The sequence below is a fragment of the Megascapheus bottae genome, chromosome 12 (genome assembly GCF_031878675.1).
Source record: "Megascapheus bottae isolate mThoBot1 chromosome 12, mThoBot2.hap1, whole genome shotgun sequence".
Taxonomy (NCBI): domain Eukaryota; kingdom Metazoa; phylum Chordata; class Mammalia; order Rodentia; family Geomyidae; genus Megascapheus; species Megascapheus bottae.
In genome coordinates this window covers 44827821-44848685 of record NC_143520.1, presented here as the reverse complement: position 1 = coordinate 44848685, position 20865 = coordinate 44827821, and the positions used below count along the sequence as shown (strand labels likewise).

General features: G+C 39.2%; 1 protein-coding gene across 2 annotated transcripts in view; it reads right to left on the bottom strand.

Moving 5' to 3' along the window:
- The window catches only part of Dpp10 (dipeptidyl peptidase like 10), a 636241-nt gene extending 617914 nt beyond the window's left edge, over positions 1 to 18327 (bottom strand). Inside the window, exon 1 of one of the 2 annotated variants that reach the window (XM_090342925.1) lies at positions 17976 to 18327. In XM_090342925.1, the coding sequence (XP_090199051.1) occupies positions 17976 to 18050 (75 nt within the window). In that variant the 5' untranslated portion in view covers positions 18051 to 18327. Of the gene's footprint in view, positions 1 to 17725; positions 17796 to 17975 lie in introns of those variants that run through there. The other variant, XM_090342926.1, reaches the window with a different exon arrangement.
- Between the last annotated feature and the right edge of the window lie 2538 nt (positions 18328 to 20865).

The following is a 20865-nucleotide window of genomic DNA, read 5'->3' as shown; positions in this document are numbered from 1 at the left end:
TCTACAGTAGTATGTGGGGAATGTTTTAATTTTCGCTACATATTTGCAAAATCTTCACAAAAGTAGCATCCATTACATAAGTTTATAGTCAGGATTAAATGTAATTTAGCCAGCTGACTATTGTATAATATAGATGCAAAATTTTAGCTATCATCAATAATAATAAAAATGCCAGCAACTTTAACACAAAAAATTCCCTTCTGCGTATAATTTAGATAGTAACTTTACCACAGGCACATCAGAGTCACGAATAATGCTTGTGAGCTGGGCAAAGCCATGAATGAAAATTAGAAAATTCTTATTGCCAAGAAATAAAGCCTTAGTTCCAAGAATATAATCCAGAGGTGGCAGCAGCTGAACTCTACCTTAGATTTACTATGTGTCCACATTTTGCAATCTTCCCCAAGTAATTCAGATGCTCAGTAAAGTTTTAAAAGTAATGGCCAAAACCTGATTTCCTAATAAAATAGCTTCTAGCCACATGCAGCTATGCAACATTCAAGTTAATTAGAATCAGATAAAATTAATAATTCAATTCCAAGGTGGCACTGGCCACAACTCAAGTTTTTCACAATCACATGTGGACAGTCATTATACTGAAAAGCACACGTAGAGAACATCTGCATCATTCTACTTTATGCTATCAAACTATAGTGGCCAACAAGCTGATGTATGTACGGACAACTTCTGAATATCTTTTCTATAAGAAATTAAAAGATGGAAACAAGAGCTTTACCTTGTGTGATTGTTGTTCTTAATGTACTGTTATTTCTCTTCTTTCTCCCTTTGATTAATTTCATATTGCTACCATATCTGACTTTGTTATCTAGTATACTGTATATAAGTTTGTCTATCTGAAATAGGAAAGGGAAGAGGGAAAACAAGGTGATAGAGAGGGGAATGAGGGGAGGAAAATGGGGAGAAAAACATGAAAAGGGGTATCAGTGTGGGAGAAGAAATGCACCTAAAACCTGGCGAATGTAACTGTAATCTCTCTATACATTACCCCAACAATAAAAAATTAAATTAAACAATATTAAAAAAATAAAGATGTTTGAAGAAAATAGAATCCAATAATTCTGTAAAGTTAAATATATTCACTGTGCCCATGAACACAGAATACAAATGCCCACATATTAAAACACAAGACAGACAGGCACTGGTTGATCAAGCCTGTGTTCCTAGCTAGTCAAGAGCCTGAGATATGAGGATTAAGGTTTGAAGCAAGCCTTGGCAGGAAAGCCCATGAAAACTTAACTTCAATTAGCCATCAAAAAGCTGGAAGTGGGGCTGTAGATCAAGTGGTAGCACATTAGCCTTGAGCAAACTAGCTCACGGACAATGCTAGGCCCTAAATTCAAGATCCAGGACTGAAACAAATACAAGTACACACACACACACACACACACACACACACACACACACACACACACACGGAGAAAAGGAGTGACCATGAAATCAGGTACTTTCTCCTTATGACCAGACAGTAATTCTATTTTTGAAATTCTCAGCCTTATTTCAATCTTTTATTTCCATTTGTATTTATCTTTCTTCACCATAAATATCAATTTCCAAGACCAAGCATGATAAGCCATCATATAGGGAAAACAGAACAAAAGCTAGATTTAAGTTGTTAATGTTTTCTGATCTGTCTTAAAGGATTATAGAAAGCCATGATAGAACTCCAAATCTACACAGTTAGATGTTAAGCAGAGTAGTGGCAGTCAGGGCAATAGTAGCAAGGAGGGAAATCTCAAGATCGGCCTTGACCCATAAGTGGTTTATGTCTCCTTGTCTTAGAAAGAATACAGCCATCTCCAAGACTATACCTCAATGTCTTTGACATAAATATTGGTCCACAGAAATTGGCTTTCCACTTCTCTATAATTATCCTATCTAATCTTTACAGAAAGGCTTTTGAGGTTACCAAATTATTCTCCTCTAGACTTCAGACACCTAGTCCAGTGTTGGCTGACTGGCTGGCTGTATTCCAAGACCTAGCTGTTGGTGAATCAAATCTGACCCACTAGGCTCCACAAAAGGCTTTGATAAAATTGATTAGAAAGTTAATTGTGATACCCTGGGTAGACCTAGACTGCACAATTTTTTCTAAGGTTGGAGATTTTAGAAAGCATATTTGAGAACTGCAGGTAATATTTAAATCTTCTATGTCAGTGTATATTGTTATTCAGCTGGCATAAGTGGTGGTGGTGGTGGTTGTGGGGTGTGTGTGTGTGTGTCTGTGTGTGGTGTGTGTGTGTGTGTGTGTGTATTTTTAGAGTAGGTATTTCATTGGCTTAGTATTTATTATCTAACATAGGATCAGAATCTATAGTTATAGCTTACTATTGAATATTGACGGATCAGGTATAAACAAACTTTCTATCTACTGTAAAAGACAGCCAGAAATGTTATGGTTTAACTGTTCTGTGGGTTATTAACCAGTTTTGAATGTAATTTTCTATTTTTTCATTCCTTTCCCAGATCAATTTATAAATCTCTATATTCAAACATTCTTTGAGTCAAAGAAGTTCATTGGGTGGTATATTAAGAGATCTTTGACATACACAGAACATATTAAAATGAAAGTCATGCTTTCCTTACTAGTGAATACAGTTTTTGACTTGGTCCAGATCTGTCATTGTGGACTTTTACATAAGAAATGACACATGGTAGAAAATCTAAACTTCAAAGTAATACAACATCACGTGATGCTTCTTCACATCCAAGAAACATAGCTTCTTCACTTATTAAACCTACTAGCCTGAAAAAAGGGAAATTAAAGCAGCCATTAATCCTGGAGATAATTCCTACTTAACTTTTTCTGACATCACTCTACAAAACAAAAATAATTTATAATGACATAATTAAACTCTACTAAAAAAAGTTGTAAGAGGGTTGGGAGTTTGGCTTAGTGGTAGAATGCTTGCCTAGCATGCATGAAGAGCTGGGTCCAAATCCTCAGTACCACATACATAGAATAAAGAAGCTGGAAGTGGTGCTGTCGCTCAAGTGGTAGAGCTCTAACCTTGAGAAAGCTCCAGGACAATGTTCAGGCCCTGAGTTTAAGGCCCAGGACTGGCAAAGAATAAGTTGTAAGAGAAAAATGTTCAAGTTTTTAAACTACCAAATTTATCAGCCATGAAATTTGGAAGTTGGGCTTTCTTTTCTCATATATTTTTATTGTAATTAATAGAAGGGTTACATTATATTAACCAAATAGAAGGTGCATTACTTCACAATGATACCCTTTCTCATGTTTTTGTCCCCATTTCTCCTCCCCACCCCCGCCCCTCATCTTGTTGCCCCTCATCTTGTTGCCCCTCATCTTGTTTCCCCACTTCCCTATCCTATTTCAAATAACCAAATAAACATATATACAATATATTAGATAACAAGGTAAAACACTGTAAGTTGGGCTTTCTTATTCTTTGTTGACTTACCAGTGAACCAGATGATTAATGATGTAGGCAGAATTTTATAATACTTCAGTACAAAAAGATCTGAATAAAAATTAATTCTTCGGGCCTGGAATTTGGGCTAGTGGTGCTTGCCTAGCATGCACGAAGACCTGGGTTCGATTCCTAGGCAAGACACACATAGAAAAAAGCTGGAAGTGGTACTGAGGCTCAAGTGGTAGAGCTCTAGCCTTGAGAAAATCCAAGCTCAGGCCCTGAGCGCAAGCCTAGGACTGGCAAAAAAAAAATAGTTTCTCTTGCCTAAAATCCTCAGAGACAAACTGAGCCTTTGTGGCTCACATCTATAACCTTAGAAATTCAAGAGGCTGAGCTCTGGAGGGTTGTCATTTCAGGTCAGACTGCTCAGAAGCACATGTGAAATATGATTTAAAATAATTGGCAAAAGATAGGGAGGAGGAAGTGGAGCTGTGACTCAAAGTGATGGACTGCTAGCCTTGAGAAAAAAGCTTAAGAGACAGGTCCTAAATTCAATACTCACAACCAACCAAAAGGGGAAAAAAAGGAGAGAAACACACATTTTACAAAGCAGCACTGTAGCTCAAAGTGTTGGAGCACTAGCTTTGAGTGAAAAAACTCCGGGATAGCATCCAGTCCATGAGTTCAAGCCCCCAACTAAAAATAAAAATAAAAAAGAATGAAAAATGAGAAAATAAAGAGAGAGAGACAGAGGCAGAGACAGAGACACAGAGACAAAGAGAGACAGAGACAGAGAGAGACAGAGACAGAGAAAGACAGAGACAGACAGAGAGAGAGAGACAGAGACAGAGACAGAGACAGACAGAGACAAAGACAGACAGAGACAGACAGAGAGAGACAGAGACAGAGAGAGACAGAGAGAGAGGTGGCAGGGACAAGCTGAGAAAGCAAACAAACCATACAAATATGAAGTCCTAATATCAAACCAAACCAAATAAAAAATCTATGACAGCTTAATTTTAGCTAGGTTCAAAAATCTATGTGCCAGTGATTGTATATAGAGATTCCCTTCTTGAATACTTGTTTGTTAAACATGACATTTGAAATATGATGTAAAAATCAATGTTAATAAAGTTTTAATAAAAACAAAAACAGATTCCAACATGAAAAGACACATACAAACATGTACTACTAACTATGATCTGCAAATTTTATGCCTGCAATTTGTTTCTTTGAATATTCAGGTCAATTAATATGTTCCTACTTAAAGCACATCCACATAAATGGATATCTTCTCTTTAAAATTTGGCTTTAAATGGAAGTCAGCAGATGGTATGGTACTGTTATGATATCTGTTTAATTTTTAATCCTCTGTATAACCTCTTGGAGCTTTGTGACCTCTCTGAAATATCTTCCACTTGTTACAGAGTGACTCATTTTGAGGTTTATATAACAATTATGGGCTTGTTACATTGTACAACCCCAAACCAGCAATTTTCTATCACAATGCTTTTGCCCTGGGTTTTTCTTAACTAAAATTGCCTGTGTGACCAATAAGCAATGTGAAGCTGACATTTCTGAGCCAGAGCCGCTAATCCTAGATTGTATTTACCTATTTTCAAATATTTGCACCATCTGTGATTCCATTCTTTTTTTTAGACTTGCAGTTACAGCTCAAGGACTGTAGCTCTGAGAAGGAATGGAGAAACACCCTGAATACAAAACGCATTATGAGCATGAGATGGAATTTAACCATGAGATGTGGAAAGGAAATAACAAATTCAGAAAAAGGAAAATACATATTCAGTTCTCCACCTTTAAGTTCTAAAGTTTGTGGGTTTTATAAGGAGTATAAAACTGGAAGCCTGGCATTTTTGTAACCAATTCCTAATCCATGTTTGCTCAGAAACAACTCATCTCCACATCAAGAAACAGGAGCTTGATATTAAAATTTAAGGCATTTTTAAATTCTGAATTTGTCAAATCAATGAAGAAATGCACTTCCAAGGTGAAATTCCTAACATTTAGAACTCATCCTGTAGCCAAGCTAACTTCATATCACAGTGTGTGTCTCACAGAACTAAACAAAACATTAATAATCAAATAAGCACACTATGTTCAGTGCCTTGTAGATAATAAACATATCTCAATAACAAACCTTCACAATAATGTTGCAATATAAACAATTATTCTACTTGTAGATGCCCTGTCTGATCAAAACAGACTAACTCAAACTAAAAAGTCAAGAAGTGAGGGTTTAACGTGAGATTAAATGACTAGAAAGGCTCATTCATTTCAACTAAAGGGAATTCCATGGGATTAAAATTTCTTCAGATACATTTAATCATTTCTATGTAAACATATTTTAGGCTTGGATTGGAACTTGGGACCTTGACAGCCCCGTAAAAGAACAGAAGTGATCCATTTCTAGAAGAAAATCCTATCTACTAAAAAATGCTGCCAATTGGATTTTTTTATTGTGTTTTATTGTTGGGGTAATGATAGAGGAATTACAGTTACATTTGTCAGGTAGTGGGTACATTACCTCTAGAACACTGATACCCCTTTTCATATTTTGGTCCCACTTTCTCTCTCCCAGCCTCTGTAACTTCTTAATAACTCTGTGACCCAAACATGCATTCCAGAGTCCCTAAGAGTTGCTATTCCAAATGCTAAGTGAGGAGATGAGTAGATGTTTTGAAACACTGAATCAAGAGAAAAGGACTAATATAGGCCCAGTCAACTCCCAACTAAACAGTAAATTTCATAGGCAACTTTCACAATGCTATGAGGAACATTGCTAGCAAATAGAACATACAGAGTTGGTTCTTCTAGAAAGTCTTCAAACCAGTGTCAAAAGACTAAGGGCCACTTGCCTAGAACTAAGTTTATTTAGCTTAGGAATTTGAAACTTTAAAAAGTATGTGGAAAAAAAGAACAAAGGTTTAAAGAAGCTCCCAGTAAGTAGGAAAAAATGGCAAAGAAGATGGTCAATTTTTAATAAAGGGAAAAAGGAGAGAGGGAAGACAAAGGAAAAATATGAAATCTTACCCAAGAAGCAAAATCAACTACATAATATGAGAGTCTTGATGTAGAATGCAATCTTCAATGCTAGCTTCACTACATAACAAGATCTTTACAAAAAAAAAGTTCTTTAAGAACCCCAAAATGTGACAACACAAGGCTGCCAATGGATTGAGCCCAAATCTTTAGTCTCTCCTTCCCTCACAGCCCAGGAATTTGAGCAACTCATTCAGGAAAAGCCTCGACCTATGCAAATGGAGCCTCTTGAATTTAGAACCACAAAGTTCTGTCTTGTGGACAGAGTAGAAGCAAGTTTCCATCTAAGGGTTTAGAGGTATAAACTAATACAGAAGTCCTGTCACCCATGGCTACTGACACTCAGATGTGTGTAATATGAAAAGGACACCAAATGTGTCACTGGTTATTGTGTTCCTTTGATTACATGCTAAAAGTTTAAGTGTTTTTGATAGTTATGTTGGATTAGATTAGATGTATATTAAAATTAATCATACCTGCTTCATTTGACTTCTACTGTTATGATCATTTAAACAAAAGTGTTGAGACTTTCCCCACTGCCTGAATAGTCTGCTTGTTTAAAGCTTTTTATGCATGCTATATTTGTATTCATTCTTCTGAGAGCATTAATGATAGTTTCTTGAAATTTCCTTTGCATGTCTTTTGTCATTTGTGTTTCTCCCTCCCCCCCTTGTTTGGTATGCACTTCTTTGCATTTGGTTTGGACAAGACAATGGAATTTTATTTTTTTCTCCCCAAAGTATGAGAGTCTGAAAGAAAAGGTGGTGATACAAACACTAAAAGGGCAAAAGAGATAATACTGAGGGAGATTACATAAGATCAACTTCATCTCTGAAAACTAGGAGACCTTGGAGATCAGGATTGTAAGGCTCTGTAAGGTGAATGCCTTACAGAGGAAGGAAACATTTGGACAGGAAGAAAACATTTGGGATGTCTGCAGTGCAGAGATCCACACTAGCTGAAAACCCTGAGCTGCAGCAGAGCTCACCTGAGGACCAGAAACAGAACTTGGTGACCTTCCCTAGTTAGCCTTGGGGGGAGGGAAGGCAGGACATTGGCCAGTGGTAAAATAAGGTACAGTAAAGAATAACAGGGAAGAAGTCATCCCAGGAAACAGAAGGTATAGGAGCACCCTAGGGAGATGTGCAAGTGCTGGCTGGGATGGGAAGAGAACTGAAAGAAATCTCAGGGAGTAAGGGTGATTCTGATGAACGCCAGTGTCTTTCAAGTTTCTCAGGCAGTGTGCAGCATATACTTTAGTCCTGGGGAATGAAGGAGGGATGGGGAGGATGGAGAGACAAGCCCCTGGGGGAGGGGGAAATGAGGAGAAGGGAGAGACAAGCTCCTACAGGAATGCAGGAGAGCACCAGAAGGAAAAAACAACCCCACAGATGAAATCAGTAGAGATGCTTTCAGCTTCTGTCTTGGTGGGACTTAGGGAAAGTCAGATAACCAGCTCACTTCATGGCTATGAATCAAGTGTAAGCTGGATTTTGATCTCCAATAATACCTCTAATTTCAAATCCAGTATGTCTAGGAAGGATGGCAAGAGGGGGTAATTTCTGGCGGGGGAGGGGGGAGGAAAATGGGGACCAAGACATGAGAAAGGGTATCAATGTATATGAGGTAATGCACCTTCTATCTGGTGAATATAATGTAACCCTTCTATTAATTACAATAAAAATGTATGAAAAAAGTATGTGGAATAGATGTATAAATATAAACCTGTGTAAGTATAAGCATTTAAATTGCCTATTTCCTGTTCTGAAAGACACATGAAACCGAAATATTTGTGGACGCATCATGTGCTATTTTTTGGCCACTCAAAGGGAAGAATTTAGGCTAGTGGGGCTGGTGCTGAAATCAAATATATCATTCCACACGCCAGGAAATCAATTTTAAGGGAAAGAATTGTGGAGGAACTAGGATTGGGTGGGAGATAGCACAAGGTCAAAGGGAGACAAAGAAACTAGAGGAATAATTCCATAACACAGACACTGCCTAGATCTACAGACTGGCTCTAACATAGGGACAGATGAGGAAGAAATCCCTCAGTGCACTGTGTCACTGTCAGTGACTGACAACTTCCGTAGATATGAAGAAGGCTGAATCCTGCCATTTGAATCCAGCTATGAAACACACACACACACACACACACACACACACACACACACAAACACACACTTTTCACTGCCAATATGATAGCCAGGAAATAACACATCGATTCCTAGGATCACAGAAAAGGCATAAGCTTGGTGGAGACATTGGATCCATATGCTCATGTTATTTCTTGAGCATGTAAGTTTTATGGTACTCCAATAAGAAAATAAGTAATTTTTAAGATCCCTGCAAGCTAGTACAGTAGATAGAAAATAAACTTTTCAAGAAATTCATATATTCTCAAAATTTTAAATTTATACACTAACTGAATGAAACAATCTACTTTTAAGTTTAATCATTGATGATATTTATATGTGTATTCTCTCAAAAACAAAAATATCTATTCAGCTAAGCATTGGTAGCTCATGTCTATAATTCACAGCTATTCAGGAGGCTGAGATTTAAGGATACAGTTTAAAGCCAGCCCAGGCAGTTAAGTTCTGGAAACTTTTATGTCTAATTACCTACCAAATAAAGTGGGGCTGTGTCTTAAATGACAGTAGTTTGAGCATTGTTTAAATATCTAATCTTTAGTTGAGGTTCTGAGAAAAAATATCATTAAAATCAGTTTGGGAATTATTTAAGTTAAAGGTTCTTTTATAAAAAAGACTTTATATCTTGTTTCGAAACATGGAAAATTAAAAAAGGTTATATCTTGCATATACTAACTGATATGGAAGGCACTTCTGGAGATGAGACGTGACTAACATATTGTTTGGTTGTCTCCTTTTTAAATCTTTTTCCAGCACAAGTAGGAACGGTTAATGCAACTTCGAGTGGTCTCTCTGGCCCACCTTTTCAAAATAAATCACAAGAAAGACTACCATTCAAGTTCTCAATTATGTAATGCAGCTTTGTCTAAATCCTGCTTTCAGGACACAGACCCTCAGAGAATATCAGAATTGAATCTTCATGTATATTTCAGAAATAGGATGAAGATAAGACTATGAAAAGGACTTTTTGATCCACTCATCAACTGAGGGACATCTAGGTTGGTGCCATATCTTTGCTATGGTAAATAGTGCTGCAATGAACATTGTTGTGCTGGTGGATTTAGTATCTCCTTGTTTCTGGATGGTTGGGTAAATGCCTAGTAGTGGAATTGCTGGGTCATAGGGTAGCTCTATGTTTAGTCATTTGAGAAACTGCCATACTGCTTTCCATAGTGGTTGAACGAGTTTGCACTCCCACCAACAGTGTAGTAGTGATCCCTCCTGGCCACATCCCCTCCAGCATCTGCTGTTATTAGTTTTCTTGATCATGGCCATTCTAACTAGAGTGAGGTGGAATCTTAGAGTTGTTTTGATTTGCATTTCTTTTATGACCAGAGATGTTGAGCATTTCTTCATGTGTCTATAGGCCATTTTTGTCTCTTCTTCAGAGAAGGCTCTCTTTAAGTCTTTGGCCCATCTTTTAATGGGATGGTTGTTACTTTGGAGATTAGTTTTGGATTGATTCAATTTTTTGAGCTGTTGATATATTTTAGATATGAGGCCTTTCTCTGTTGTATGGTTGGTGAAGATCTTCTCCCACTCTGTAGGCTTCCTAATTAGTTTACTAGCTATGTCCTTTGCCATACAAAAGTTCTGCAGTTTAATGCAGTCCCACTTATCCAGCCTTTCTCTGATTTGTTGTGATTCTTGGTCCTTATTAAGAAAGTTTCCACCTGTGCCAAGGAGTGGTATTTGTACACAATGGAATTCTATGCTGCTGTCAGAAAGAATGATATTGCCCCATTTGTTAGGAAATGGAAAGACTTAGAAAAGATCATATTAAGTAAAGTAAGCCAGACTCAGAGGAACTTAGGCTCAATGGATTCCCTCATTTGTCATAATCAGTAGAAACCTTGGGCTCTCCTAGCAGAGATTTGCAATAGAGCAAAACCTTGATACAAAAAGCCATATAGTAGGATGCTAAATGAAAGGATCTCTAGGATATAGAAACATAAGCCATACAAAGAATGATTGTTGTTCTTAAGATACTATGTTATCTCTCATCTCTTTTGCTGTCCCTTGGTTATCTCATATTGTTACAGTATCTCACTTTGTTACCTGATATATTGGATATATTTGTATTTGGTTATTTGAAATTGGATAGGGAATGGGGGGGGGGAAAGAAGATGAGGGTTGGGGGTGCGGGAGAGGGAAATGTGGACCAAGTCATGTGAAAGGGTATCAATGTATGGAAATTAATGCACCATCTATCTGGCAAATATCATGTAACCCTTCTATTAATTACAATAAAAATATATGAAAAAAATGAAAAGGACTCTTTCCTCACAGATCTTCATTTTCTATGGAGCCTGATACACAGAGTTTTGTCCTTACCTAAGACAACAATAAGTATGATGCAATACAATAATGTTTAAGTCAGATGATGTGTAACTTGTTCGGAGAACCTTTCCAAATGCAAAATCAGGTTTCATTATTCATTCAACCATCCTTTCCTTGAATTTCAACTCAACATAGCTTCAGTTCCCATATGCAAAGAACTTCTAAATCAATCATTTCTGTGAAGCAAACTTCTGGAAAGAGAATATTAAATCAGGAACACTTCAAAGACCATACTAAGCCTTTTGGGAGAATAGATGGGTTACTGTCTAAAAATAGTAGAAACAAGTCAATTGTTACAAGGTGATTTTTACTTAATCTTCTATAATAATCTAATAAAAAAAACTATGTTCATGTAGATATTAAGTATGTATGTACCAACCCAATATCATATAAACATACACACAAACCTCTAGATATTAGATCAAAGTTTGCACACATATTGAATACTTGTTGATGTATAACAAAATAATTTAAAGTTTCAATGTCTGAGATTCAACTGTAGTAGTATGATATTTATATGTATGAGCAAATTCATGACCGCATGAGTGGTCAAACACTTGTGTAAAAAAAATGGAATGGTTTAGGAAAATGTTAAAATAATTCAGTAGCTATATATGGCTTATTAGCTTTTTTCTTTTATTATGAAAAATTTGTCTAGACTATGAGTCCCCCAATTATGTATTTAATAGATATAGACATTATTAAGATGTTTTCATAAATTTTCTCAATCCATATAAGCAAGCAGATAAAGACCTACAGCTACCCCATTCAGAGGTGAAATGAAGATGGGTTATCCTGTCCCAGAAAAATACAATAGATTCTGGGGGAGATGAGCAGCCTTTGACCTTGAATTTGATTTACAGTATATATATGCAGTCAGTGGTAAATGAGTTATTTGTGACAGATGATATACAGTGCACAACCTCAGTCACAGTATTCTAGCACTTTGTATATGACACAATACCTTATACATAGTAAACAAAAGGGCACATTTGTACTAAAGTGTATAACATTATATAGTCATAAATGATTCAAGAAACTGAAGTTTTGAAATAGCTTTGTTTTTTCTCAGGCTGGGAGGAATTTAGTTTAAATGTTTTATTTTCAATATAATGTACTTCATAACATAATGCAATATTAATATTTAATAATACAATTTTCTTTAACTTGCTTTCTATGTAATTTAATCTTTTTTAAATGTGCAATTTCCTTAGTCCCTGAAATAAACATACAGCTATACATGTGGACATATTAGATGATTTTCAGCAGGGGTCATTTCATGGTTTGTTCTTAACTCTGTAAATATCTCACATATAATATATATATATATTGTATATTGAGCTGCTTGTTCAATATTGTATAAAATTTAAATGTGTAAAATAAAAGAATTAAGAAAATAGAAAATACTATCTCTGAGCAATTGTTGAGACTTCTACCTACTATTTTTAATTAACCTAAATTAAATTTCTGAATCAAATTATATAGAATTCCCCTGATATTAACATACTTATATTTAAGCACTGGTTTGAAGAGTAAGGTTTTTTGTTGTTGTTGCTTTTTGGTTTTTTCAATTTGCTTATTTCTTTAATTTAAATAAAATGCAAAATTTTAATGCACCTGCAACCTCATATTCGTAGGCAGTTATGGTATACCTTTCTTTTCACATGTGGTTTACATCTACTTTGGAGATGCATATTCTTTTCTTATCTTTTCTTTAACAGCAATGGGATTTTACCATTGTCACTCTAGAACTTAAGCTATATCCCTTTCCTAGGTTTTCTTTTTATTGTTGGGATAATGTATAGAGGGGTTATAGTTACATTCATCAGGTAGTAGGTGCATTACTTCTTGTGCATTAATATGCATTGATATGATTGAGAAGGTGCATTGATACACTTCTCATATTAAGTGAAGTAATCCAGATCCTAAAGAACTTAAGCTTAATGGTTTCCCTCATTTATAATAATTAGTACATGTCTAGGATTCTCCTAACAGAGGATTACAGTAGCTCAAAACCTAAGTACATAAGGTCATATCGGATGAGACTAAATGAAAGGAACTTTAGGATATGGAAACAAGAGCTTTATCTTGTGTGACTGTTAGTCTTAATGTACTATGTTATTTTTCTTCTCTTTTTTTGCCCTTATGGTTAATATCATATGGTTACTGTATCTGACTTTGTTACCTGGTATGTTGTATATACATTTATTTGTTTATTTTAAATAGGGAAGGGGGAAACAAGATGATTAGGAGGGTGGAGAGGTAAATAGGGTCAATTTTCTTATTTCAAAGAGGACTTCAAGGATCTTTTTTATCTTCCTGCTCAGGTCTCATCAGTTCTGGTATTGAAGGCATGAAACACCAAACCTAGCCTTAAATTACTCAGTATGAGATATAAAACCATTTTCAAAGTTCTGTTTAAAAAGTATTTTACTGGATCCAGGAGTTTGGCCTAGTGGTAGACTGCTTGCTTAGTATTCATGAAGACAAAAATTCCATTCCTTGGTAACACATACATAGAGGAAGCTGAAATGAAAGTGATGCTGTGGCTCAGGTTAGAGCCCTAACCTTGAGAAAGCCCAAAGACAGTGCTCAGGCCCTCTGGTCAAGCCCTAGGAGTGACAAAAAAAATACTTTACTGATGAGATTATGAGTTATATATTAGCAAGAAAACATGGATGAATGACTTTGTTTCCAAACTTTTTAAGCATGCATTCCAACTATTTTAATCTGGTTTCACAGAGGCTGAAATAATGAATAGCAATTTCCATACTAAAATATTTCAGATTAATATTACCTAGAAGTCAAAAGTGCAATGGCTACTTTGCAGTTGACTTTTCACATATTATATATCTCTCTATAGTTTAGAAGGTGAATTATTTCATTAGGAAGCTGCTACATAATTTTTTAATTTTACTTTATTGTTGAGGTGATGTACAGAGGGGTACAGGTAGTAGGTACATTACTTCTTGAACCTTGTTAGCCCTTCCCATGTTTTTTCCTCCTTTCCCTTTCCCTACCCCTCCCACTAGTTTGTTTTTTCCTTTACCTCCCCATTTTCAAATACATAAATAAACATATATACAATATACCAAGTACCAAAGTCAGATGCAGTAACAGATAAACCTTAAGGAGAAAAGAAGAAAAAAGAAATCGCTTCACATAGTACATTAAGAACAACAATTACAAAGACAAAGCAGGAATAGAATGTTGCATAAGTATCTTTGTTGAGAAACAATTACTTTTAAAATTACATTTTAGTCATATTCCAGAAAATGAAGTTGATCTCCCCATTGTGTGTGTGTGTGTGTGTGTGTGTGTGTGTGTGTGTGTGTGTGTGTATTGTTTTGCTTTAGTAACAGTGATGACAACTGTGAATTGTTGACAGTTTTTTTCCCCTTTGCATTCAGCAGAAGGGTGCCACCTGGTGGAAATGTGAACAAATTTGAAATTTGAAGCCTTAATCTTCCTGAGCATATAAGAATGCACTCCTAACAGACAGACCTTGAGGATCACAACATCGTCAAGGACAGATAAAACAAAGATTTTTTTTTAAAAAAACTTCCTATTGTTTATATAAGGATCTACCTAGATCATTTTATACTACTTAGATCCTAAAGGTGATATCAAGTGAACTTAAAATGCCAAACATTATTATAGTAGAAGCTTGAAACAAATTCCTCATCCATTTTACATTAAAAGTGCTCTATGCATACATATGCAACACAACACTTGTGATTGCATGACATAGTTATAATAGGAACGGGTTGTTATGTGCACAATTTAGGACGAGTCAGACTTAAACTCCTGGCTAAGTTTCAACTCTATCATCACTATGACTTCTTGGACTAGCTTGATCAGGTTGCTAAACTTAATCCTCTGTACCTCCTCCACTTCAAAATAAAGTGCACCAGGATGTACCTCAAAAGTTGCATTTGTCTCTTTGATTCTCAAAGCATTTGATACAGGCTAGCTTATCAACTAAAGCACACCTCACTGAACAAACACACACTCAGGAAGCAGTCGTTTTCAAACAATTAACTATATCTAGCCATTCAAGATTTGGGATCTGTCCATGTAAAATAAGATGTTGATCATATTGTGTGGAAAGGATTTTTTCTAATCATGTTAAATTACTTATATTTTTGACAGTTTATAAAGATGAAAGGTTATGAAAACCAGAATAACTGTTGTAAAACACCAATGAAGCTTTAAAATATCACAGATATGATTTAAATAGTTTCAATGATTCAAAGATAAAAATTATCTTGTTCCTGCTCTTTCTAAAAGTAATGATATCTTTGGTCACAGCAGTATGTGACAGAACAGTCACAGACAAAATGAAACAAAAAGATCAAGCCCTCCACAGTCTGGCAACAATAACCAAATAATTACATTGCTTCAAAATCATTTTTCCTCCAAGAAAAGCTAGGTTGTTTGGCTAAATAGAAACAGGTACTCACTTAGTGGCTCAGAATAAGTATCCTCAAATCCAATAACAATCTCTATCATAGAAAGTGAAAGACTTTTTTGGGCAACCTTAAAAAGTTTCAATCATGCAAAATCAATACAAATGAATGAACAGCTAACACATGCCTCCTGTTATAACCTGAAGCAGAGTTTCACAAAGCTCTATTTTGAATTAAATTTGTGAATCTTCTCCTGTTTGAAACATCAAGCATGCTAGTATAATTAATAGTGTCTTCAAAGAGGTATTGTAGCCAGTATTGCATAAAAGTTGAAAGACCATGGTAAAATGAGACCACAACTACTAAATCTGTTCATAACTACTCAGTCATCTATTTCAATTATGCAAGCATCCACAGCAATTACCCATGTTACATGGTCATCAATTCAAAGGGTAGTCCTTGGTCAAATAATAAAATAGATATGGATATTTCCCTCTTTTTTCATTCTGGCAACATCAGTCTGTTCTAACACATGTATATGAATGCACACCAATGACATTTGGAAATTATGTAAATGCTCAAGAAATCTCTTAAACCTACTAAGTTAAAATGAAGAGTTCTCCAAATGGCCACTCCCTGAATATTTGAATTGACCATAAAAATAGGAATACTGACAAGAAAAATGGATTTGAGCTTGAACCTATCTTTCCTTGTGAATTTTAAGTAGATTAGTCCTGAAAGAAGGATTTGCTGCGCATATACAACATGTCCACTTATTTGCATACACATTTTCAGCTTCTGCATGTTCTGTCTTTCCTTTCCTTCCGTAGCTACCCCCACCATGGCTGAACTGTTTGCAGCGCTTCAAGTAACCAGCTGTTGTCACAGGTTAGTGAGCAAAGATTTCATGTGGGGACTCTTATCTGACTTATCATTCTTATGGCTAGTATCATTCTAAGAGCAGCAAAGAGGCTCGGTGGCTTGTTAATGAAATTTAAAGGCTGTCAAGCCTGAAAGAGGATGCCACATTCATGCTCGTTGAGTGAAATTATTTTTATACATCTGCTAAGCAGTTTCTATATGGTGGTGTGTGCTGGGGGTTTGGAAGAGATATAAAGAGAAATGGGGCATTGGGATATATTATCTTCTCTGTGAATCCTTATCTATAGGTATGGGGAGAAGAGGGTGGTTTAAGAAAACCAGTGCTTTGTGAAAAAACAGCATTCACCCCCATTAACAGAAAGGAAGCTTGAAGGGATTCAATCATCTCCACCACCTGTGTGAAACATATGTGAGAGGAAGGGAAGGAAGGGGAGAGAAAAGACCACAAGCCAACAGAGATGACCAAGACTGGAATATTAATAACAGCATTGCTGGCATCGCTCTCCCTAGCCAGCCCTCTGGACAATTTGGACAGCTTCCCTCACAGGCGCTCTTCAGAGAGCCCACTGACTGCTGAGGTCAAGCTGTTGGCACCCCATGGTCACCCCACTTCTAAGGATGAACTGGGAGTGTCTGTGGGGAACGCCTACGGTGGCCTTTCACAGAGCACCCCTCAGGGAGAAGGAGCTCCAGCTCCTGTACCCCAGCGCCCGGGTTCTCTGGCCCCCACAGGGCGAGGCGCTGACCAAAGCGCGCTTCTCTCTGCCCAGTTCTAATGGATGTAAACGTGACCGCAGCTCGAGCAGGCTGCAAGCAGCCTCCCTCCGCCACACCATGCCATCTCCGTGCTCCTGACCCTCCAACTTTGGGAAAGAGCATCACCGAACTCCCATATCACCCCAATCCGAAGACAGAGATTAAATGGAGAAATCTCGCATGCAGTGAGACTACAGGTCCTTAAAGATACACACACACACACACACACACACACACACACACACACACACACACATACACACACGCACACACGGGCTGGTGTGTGTTAAAGGATGTAAAGGGGAAAGGAATCATCCACCTTCCACAGGCACAGGGCACCCAGTCTCCGCAGACACAACCCCTCTGGATGTACAAATCAGTAGAGCCAGTGCCTCTGCTCCCCAAGCCACCTTCCACTCAGCAGACTACAGATGCAGAACGCATCCTCTTCTCCCCACCTCGCCTCCTGCCGCCGCCACCTCCTCGAAAGAGGGAGGCAAGGGAAAAACTCTGCCGGCCTAGGTCATTTGCCTAGTTGGGTATTTGGGGGACAGCGCACGTCTAGACCCTGGTACCACAGGGTTTGAACCCCTCAAGTGGTCCTCTCCAGAAGGACGAGAGATCCTGCCAGCGCGTGTTAATCACCCCCCCTTCCTCTGACCCGACCTCCCCTCCTTCCCACCGTGGCCCGCCCGCTGGAGCTCTACTCCAGGACACCCCCAGCCTTTACCTCTCGCCCCGCGTCCCCGCGGCTCTCCACCTTGCGCATCCTCTCGCCCGGACCCACAGCGCACTCAGAGGCTCTAACTTCCTGCTGAGTCCATGGATCACAAGGAACAACTGCTCGTGGAACTGCGGCGGGGGTGGGGGCGAGGGAGGGGTGGGAGCCCGAAAGGAGAGGCGGGGGTTGGGAGCGGGGGCAGCGCGGAGCCTCCTCTCCCCACCCCGCCCTTCCCGGACCCCAGATCGCCAACTCTCACCTGGTCGGCCGGCTGCTGTGCCTGGCTCGCCCTGGCCCCTGGGGTGGGCTGCTGCTCCTGCTTCATGGCTGTCATCGCCGGCGGCCCGCTCCGGAGCTCACTTCCTCGCGGGCACTTCAGACTCGGGGACTGTCACTTGGCCGAGATCGCATGTCACCGGCGCCCGTCCGCAGCTCGCTCTCTCGGAATTGGCGGAAGGGAAACGCGGCGGCGGCGGTGGCGGGGATGGGGGTGGGGGGGAGGGGAGCGGCGGGGAGGGGGAGGCGAGCGGCGGCGGGCGAGCTCCCCCGCGGGCGGGATCCTCCTTTCGGCTACCGCAGACCCTCGAACTCCCCGCCCCCTCCCGCCCTCCCCCCACCCACCCGCCGCGGGCTCCCGACACCGCACCACGAGCAAGTGGCAAGTTAGCGGGGCGGCGAGCGCCAGGCTCCCTGCACCTGACCGCGCCGGTGCCGCGTCTGGACGCGCCCGCGGAGCCCGGCTCGCATGCTACCGCAGTCCGCCGCCCCGGGGCTCCACGCGCCGCGCTGGGTGCGCCAAGTGGGGCCGTCCCGCGCCGCGCTCCCGCCTCGCGCGAGCACACCGCGGGGCGGCGGGAGACAGCCCCGGGCGGCGTGGCGGCTTCAGGCTCCCCCTTCCCGCAGCCAAAAGCTGCCCCGCTCGCCAGGCACCCCAGTCCCTCCGCCGCCCGCGAGCTGCAGTTAAAACCCGGAGAAGCGGAGTGTGCTCTCCAGCAAATCCCCCCGTGGTTCCAGCGCGGCCACTGGGCATGCTCCAGCGCTCCTGGAGGCGAAGGGGCAGCGGGGGAGGGGGGCGACGAGAGCCTGGGGGTCCCCCACGAGGGTGTTCGACACGTGTGTGGACCGGAAGGGCTTGTCCCCGAGGGTGACCCAAGGCTCTAAGCCTCTGGATTTGGAGCCATGGAAGGTTCTTGAGCCTCTAGTTGAAGATATGTCCCCAAAGAGGTTAGTTTGACACCCCAGTAACACCAATAATCTGATCCTTTGTAAAAGGCTTTTGTGTTTGTTTTTTTTTTTTTCTTCCTTCTTCTGGATATAGGTAGAGAAATCTCCAGGTTGAAAGTTTTTTCTGCTGGACACATTCCCTTCTTATTCAAAGTAAGATTATTGGACACGGAGCAGGTGTTAAGCACATGGTCAAGGCCAGGAGGTGCTGCGATGAAGAAACTCACCAGAACAAGCCCTAACTACCCTCACCAAGATTTGGGAAACCCATAGTGAACATTCAAAGCCATGCCGTTTAAATTAGGAGTCAATGTAGTTTACTTTCCGCAGGTGCTAGGAAGAATATGGCTCAGGCAAATGAACCACAGACATACATACAGTTGACCTATGGCAGGGAAGGCACAGGTTGATGGAGACTGCTCACCAAGGGAAAAGGTGAGAGGGAGACAACAATGCAGGAATTAATGAATCAGTCCAGGCAGTGGGGTAGTTCCAAGCAAGGAAGCAGAAGATAGAGACTTAGAGGTTCAAGGAGCTGGGAGCTGGGTTTTTACCAGCTATGGACACGCTACCTTTTTGTCTAAATTACTCAGCCATGTGTTAGCTGTTGTGGAATGGTACAAAACATGCCCCCCCCTGCCTTATCCATCTTATTCATTCTTAAGGCATGAACTATTATGCTTGCCCTCACAATAATAACAACCCTTTAAAGTAAAAACCTGTAATTGTCAATAGAGAGGTAGAATCCAAATGAACAGAGAAATTGCTTTTCAAAAATTTGTTCCCTAGGCCTTATTGGAACTGAAGTGTTTGCCCTACTTCAGTTGAATAACTTTTTGATAAGAGTAGCTAGGAGGTGTAAAAGTTTAAAACAAGCATAAAAGAATGGCATTTGTGTAAAATAGCTGTGTAATGAATCTGATCTGGATGTATTCATTCTTTCAAGTGTTTCTATTTTGGACAATCTACTTGAAGATATTTCCTTTATGACAGAAAATTTTGTCATACAGTTCAAGGGAATTATTGCCATTCGGTTTTAGATTACTTATTGGGTCGAGCCTCATGGTTAAGTCAATGAAGGTTAATCAAATAAGTATTTTACACTCGATTTTCAATATTGAATATGAAATTTAGTTTTGTTACAAATTATAGCAATTATCACATTTTGCTTGATGTGGTGTATTTAAGAGCATCTTTTGTTTTTGAAGGACTTCTTTGATCTGAATCTGAGTTTTGGGGTAGATAGTTAATTTTCAAGCTAGGAGGTTTCTTTTTAAAAAAAACTCTTGAGATTTAAATTAAGGGCAATAATTAAAAGTTAATTGCATGCAAAGTGATTTCCCCCACTTAACCTCTTTCTTTGAAATGTAATACATGTAAATTAAAATGTTACTTTTTTTACTCTTGATTTCTAATTGATGAAAAAACCTAGTGTGTAAGAAATATGAAGAGGTATGTTTACAATTCTGTTTCTACTCATGGTATTATTTTTTAAAATAGCTAGATGCTGGTAACGCATATGTCTTAGCTGTGTAGGAGGCTAAGATCTGAGAATAGTGGTTTAAAGCCAGTCTGGGCACAATAACCTAAGATTTTTCTCTCCAATTAAGTAGCAGAGGCCGAGAATTGAAGATGTGCCTCAAATGATTAAAATGAAAAAGTTAAAGAAGGGTGCCCAGGCCAGGAGTTTAAGGCCAGGATTGGCCAAAGGGAATGAGGAAGGATGGGAAGGAAAGAAAGATCATTTACAGCCTACAACATTTGAAAAGTCACATTGTGCAAATATGAAGTGTCTGTATCAAACTGTATGTCACTACTTTTGCTTCATCCAGACTAGGGATCAGGGAGAAGATGCTTATCACCTGTCTCCATTCTCTTACCTGGAAAAACTAAAATGCTTGAGTATTAATATATCTACTATCTAT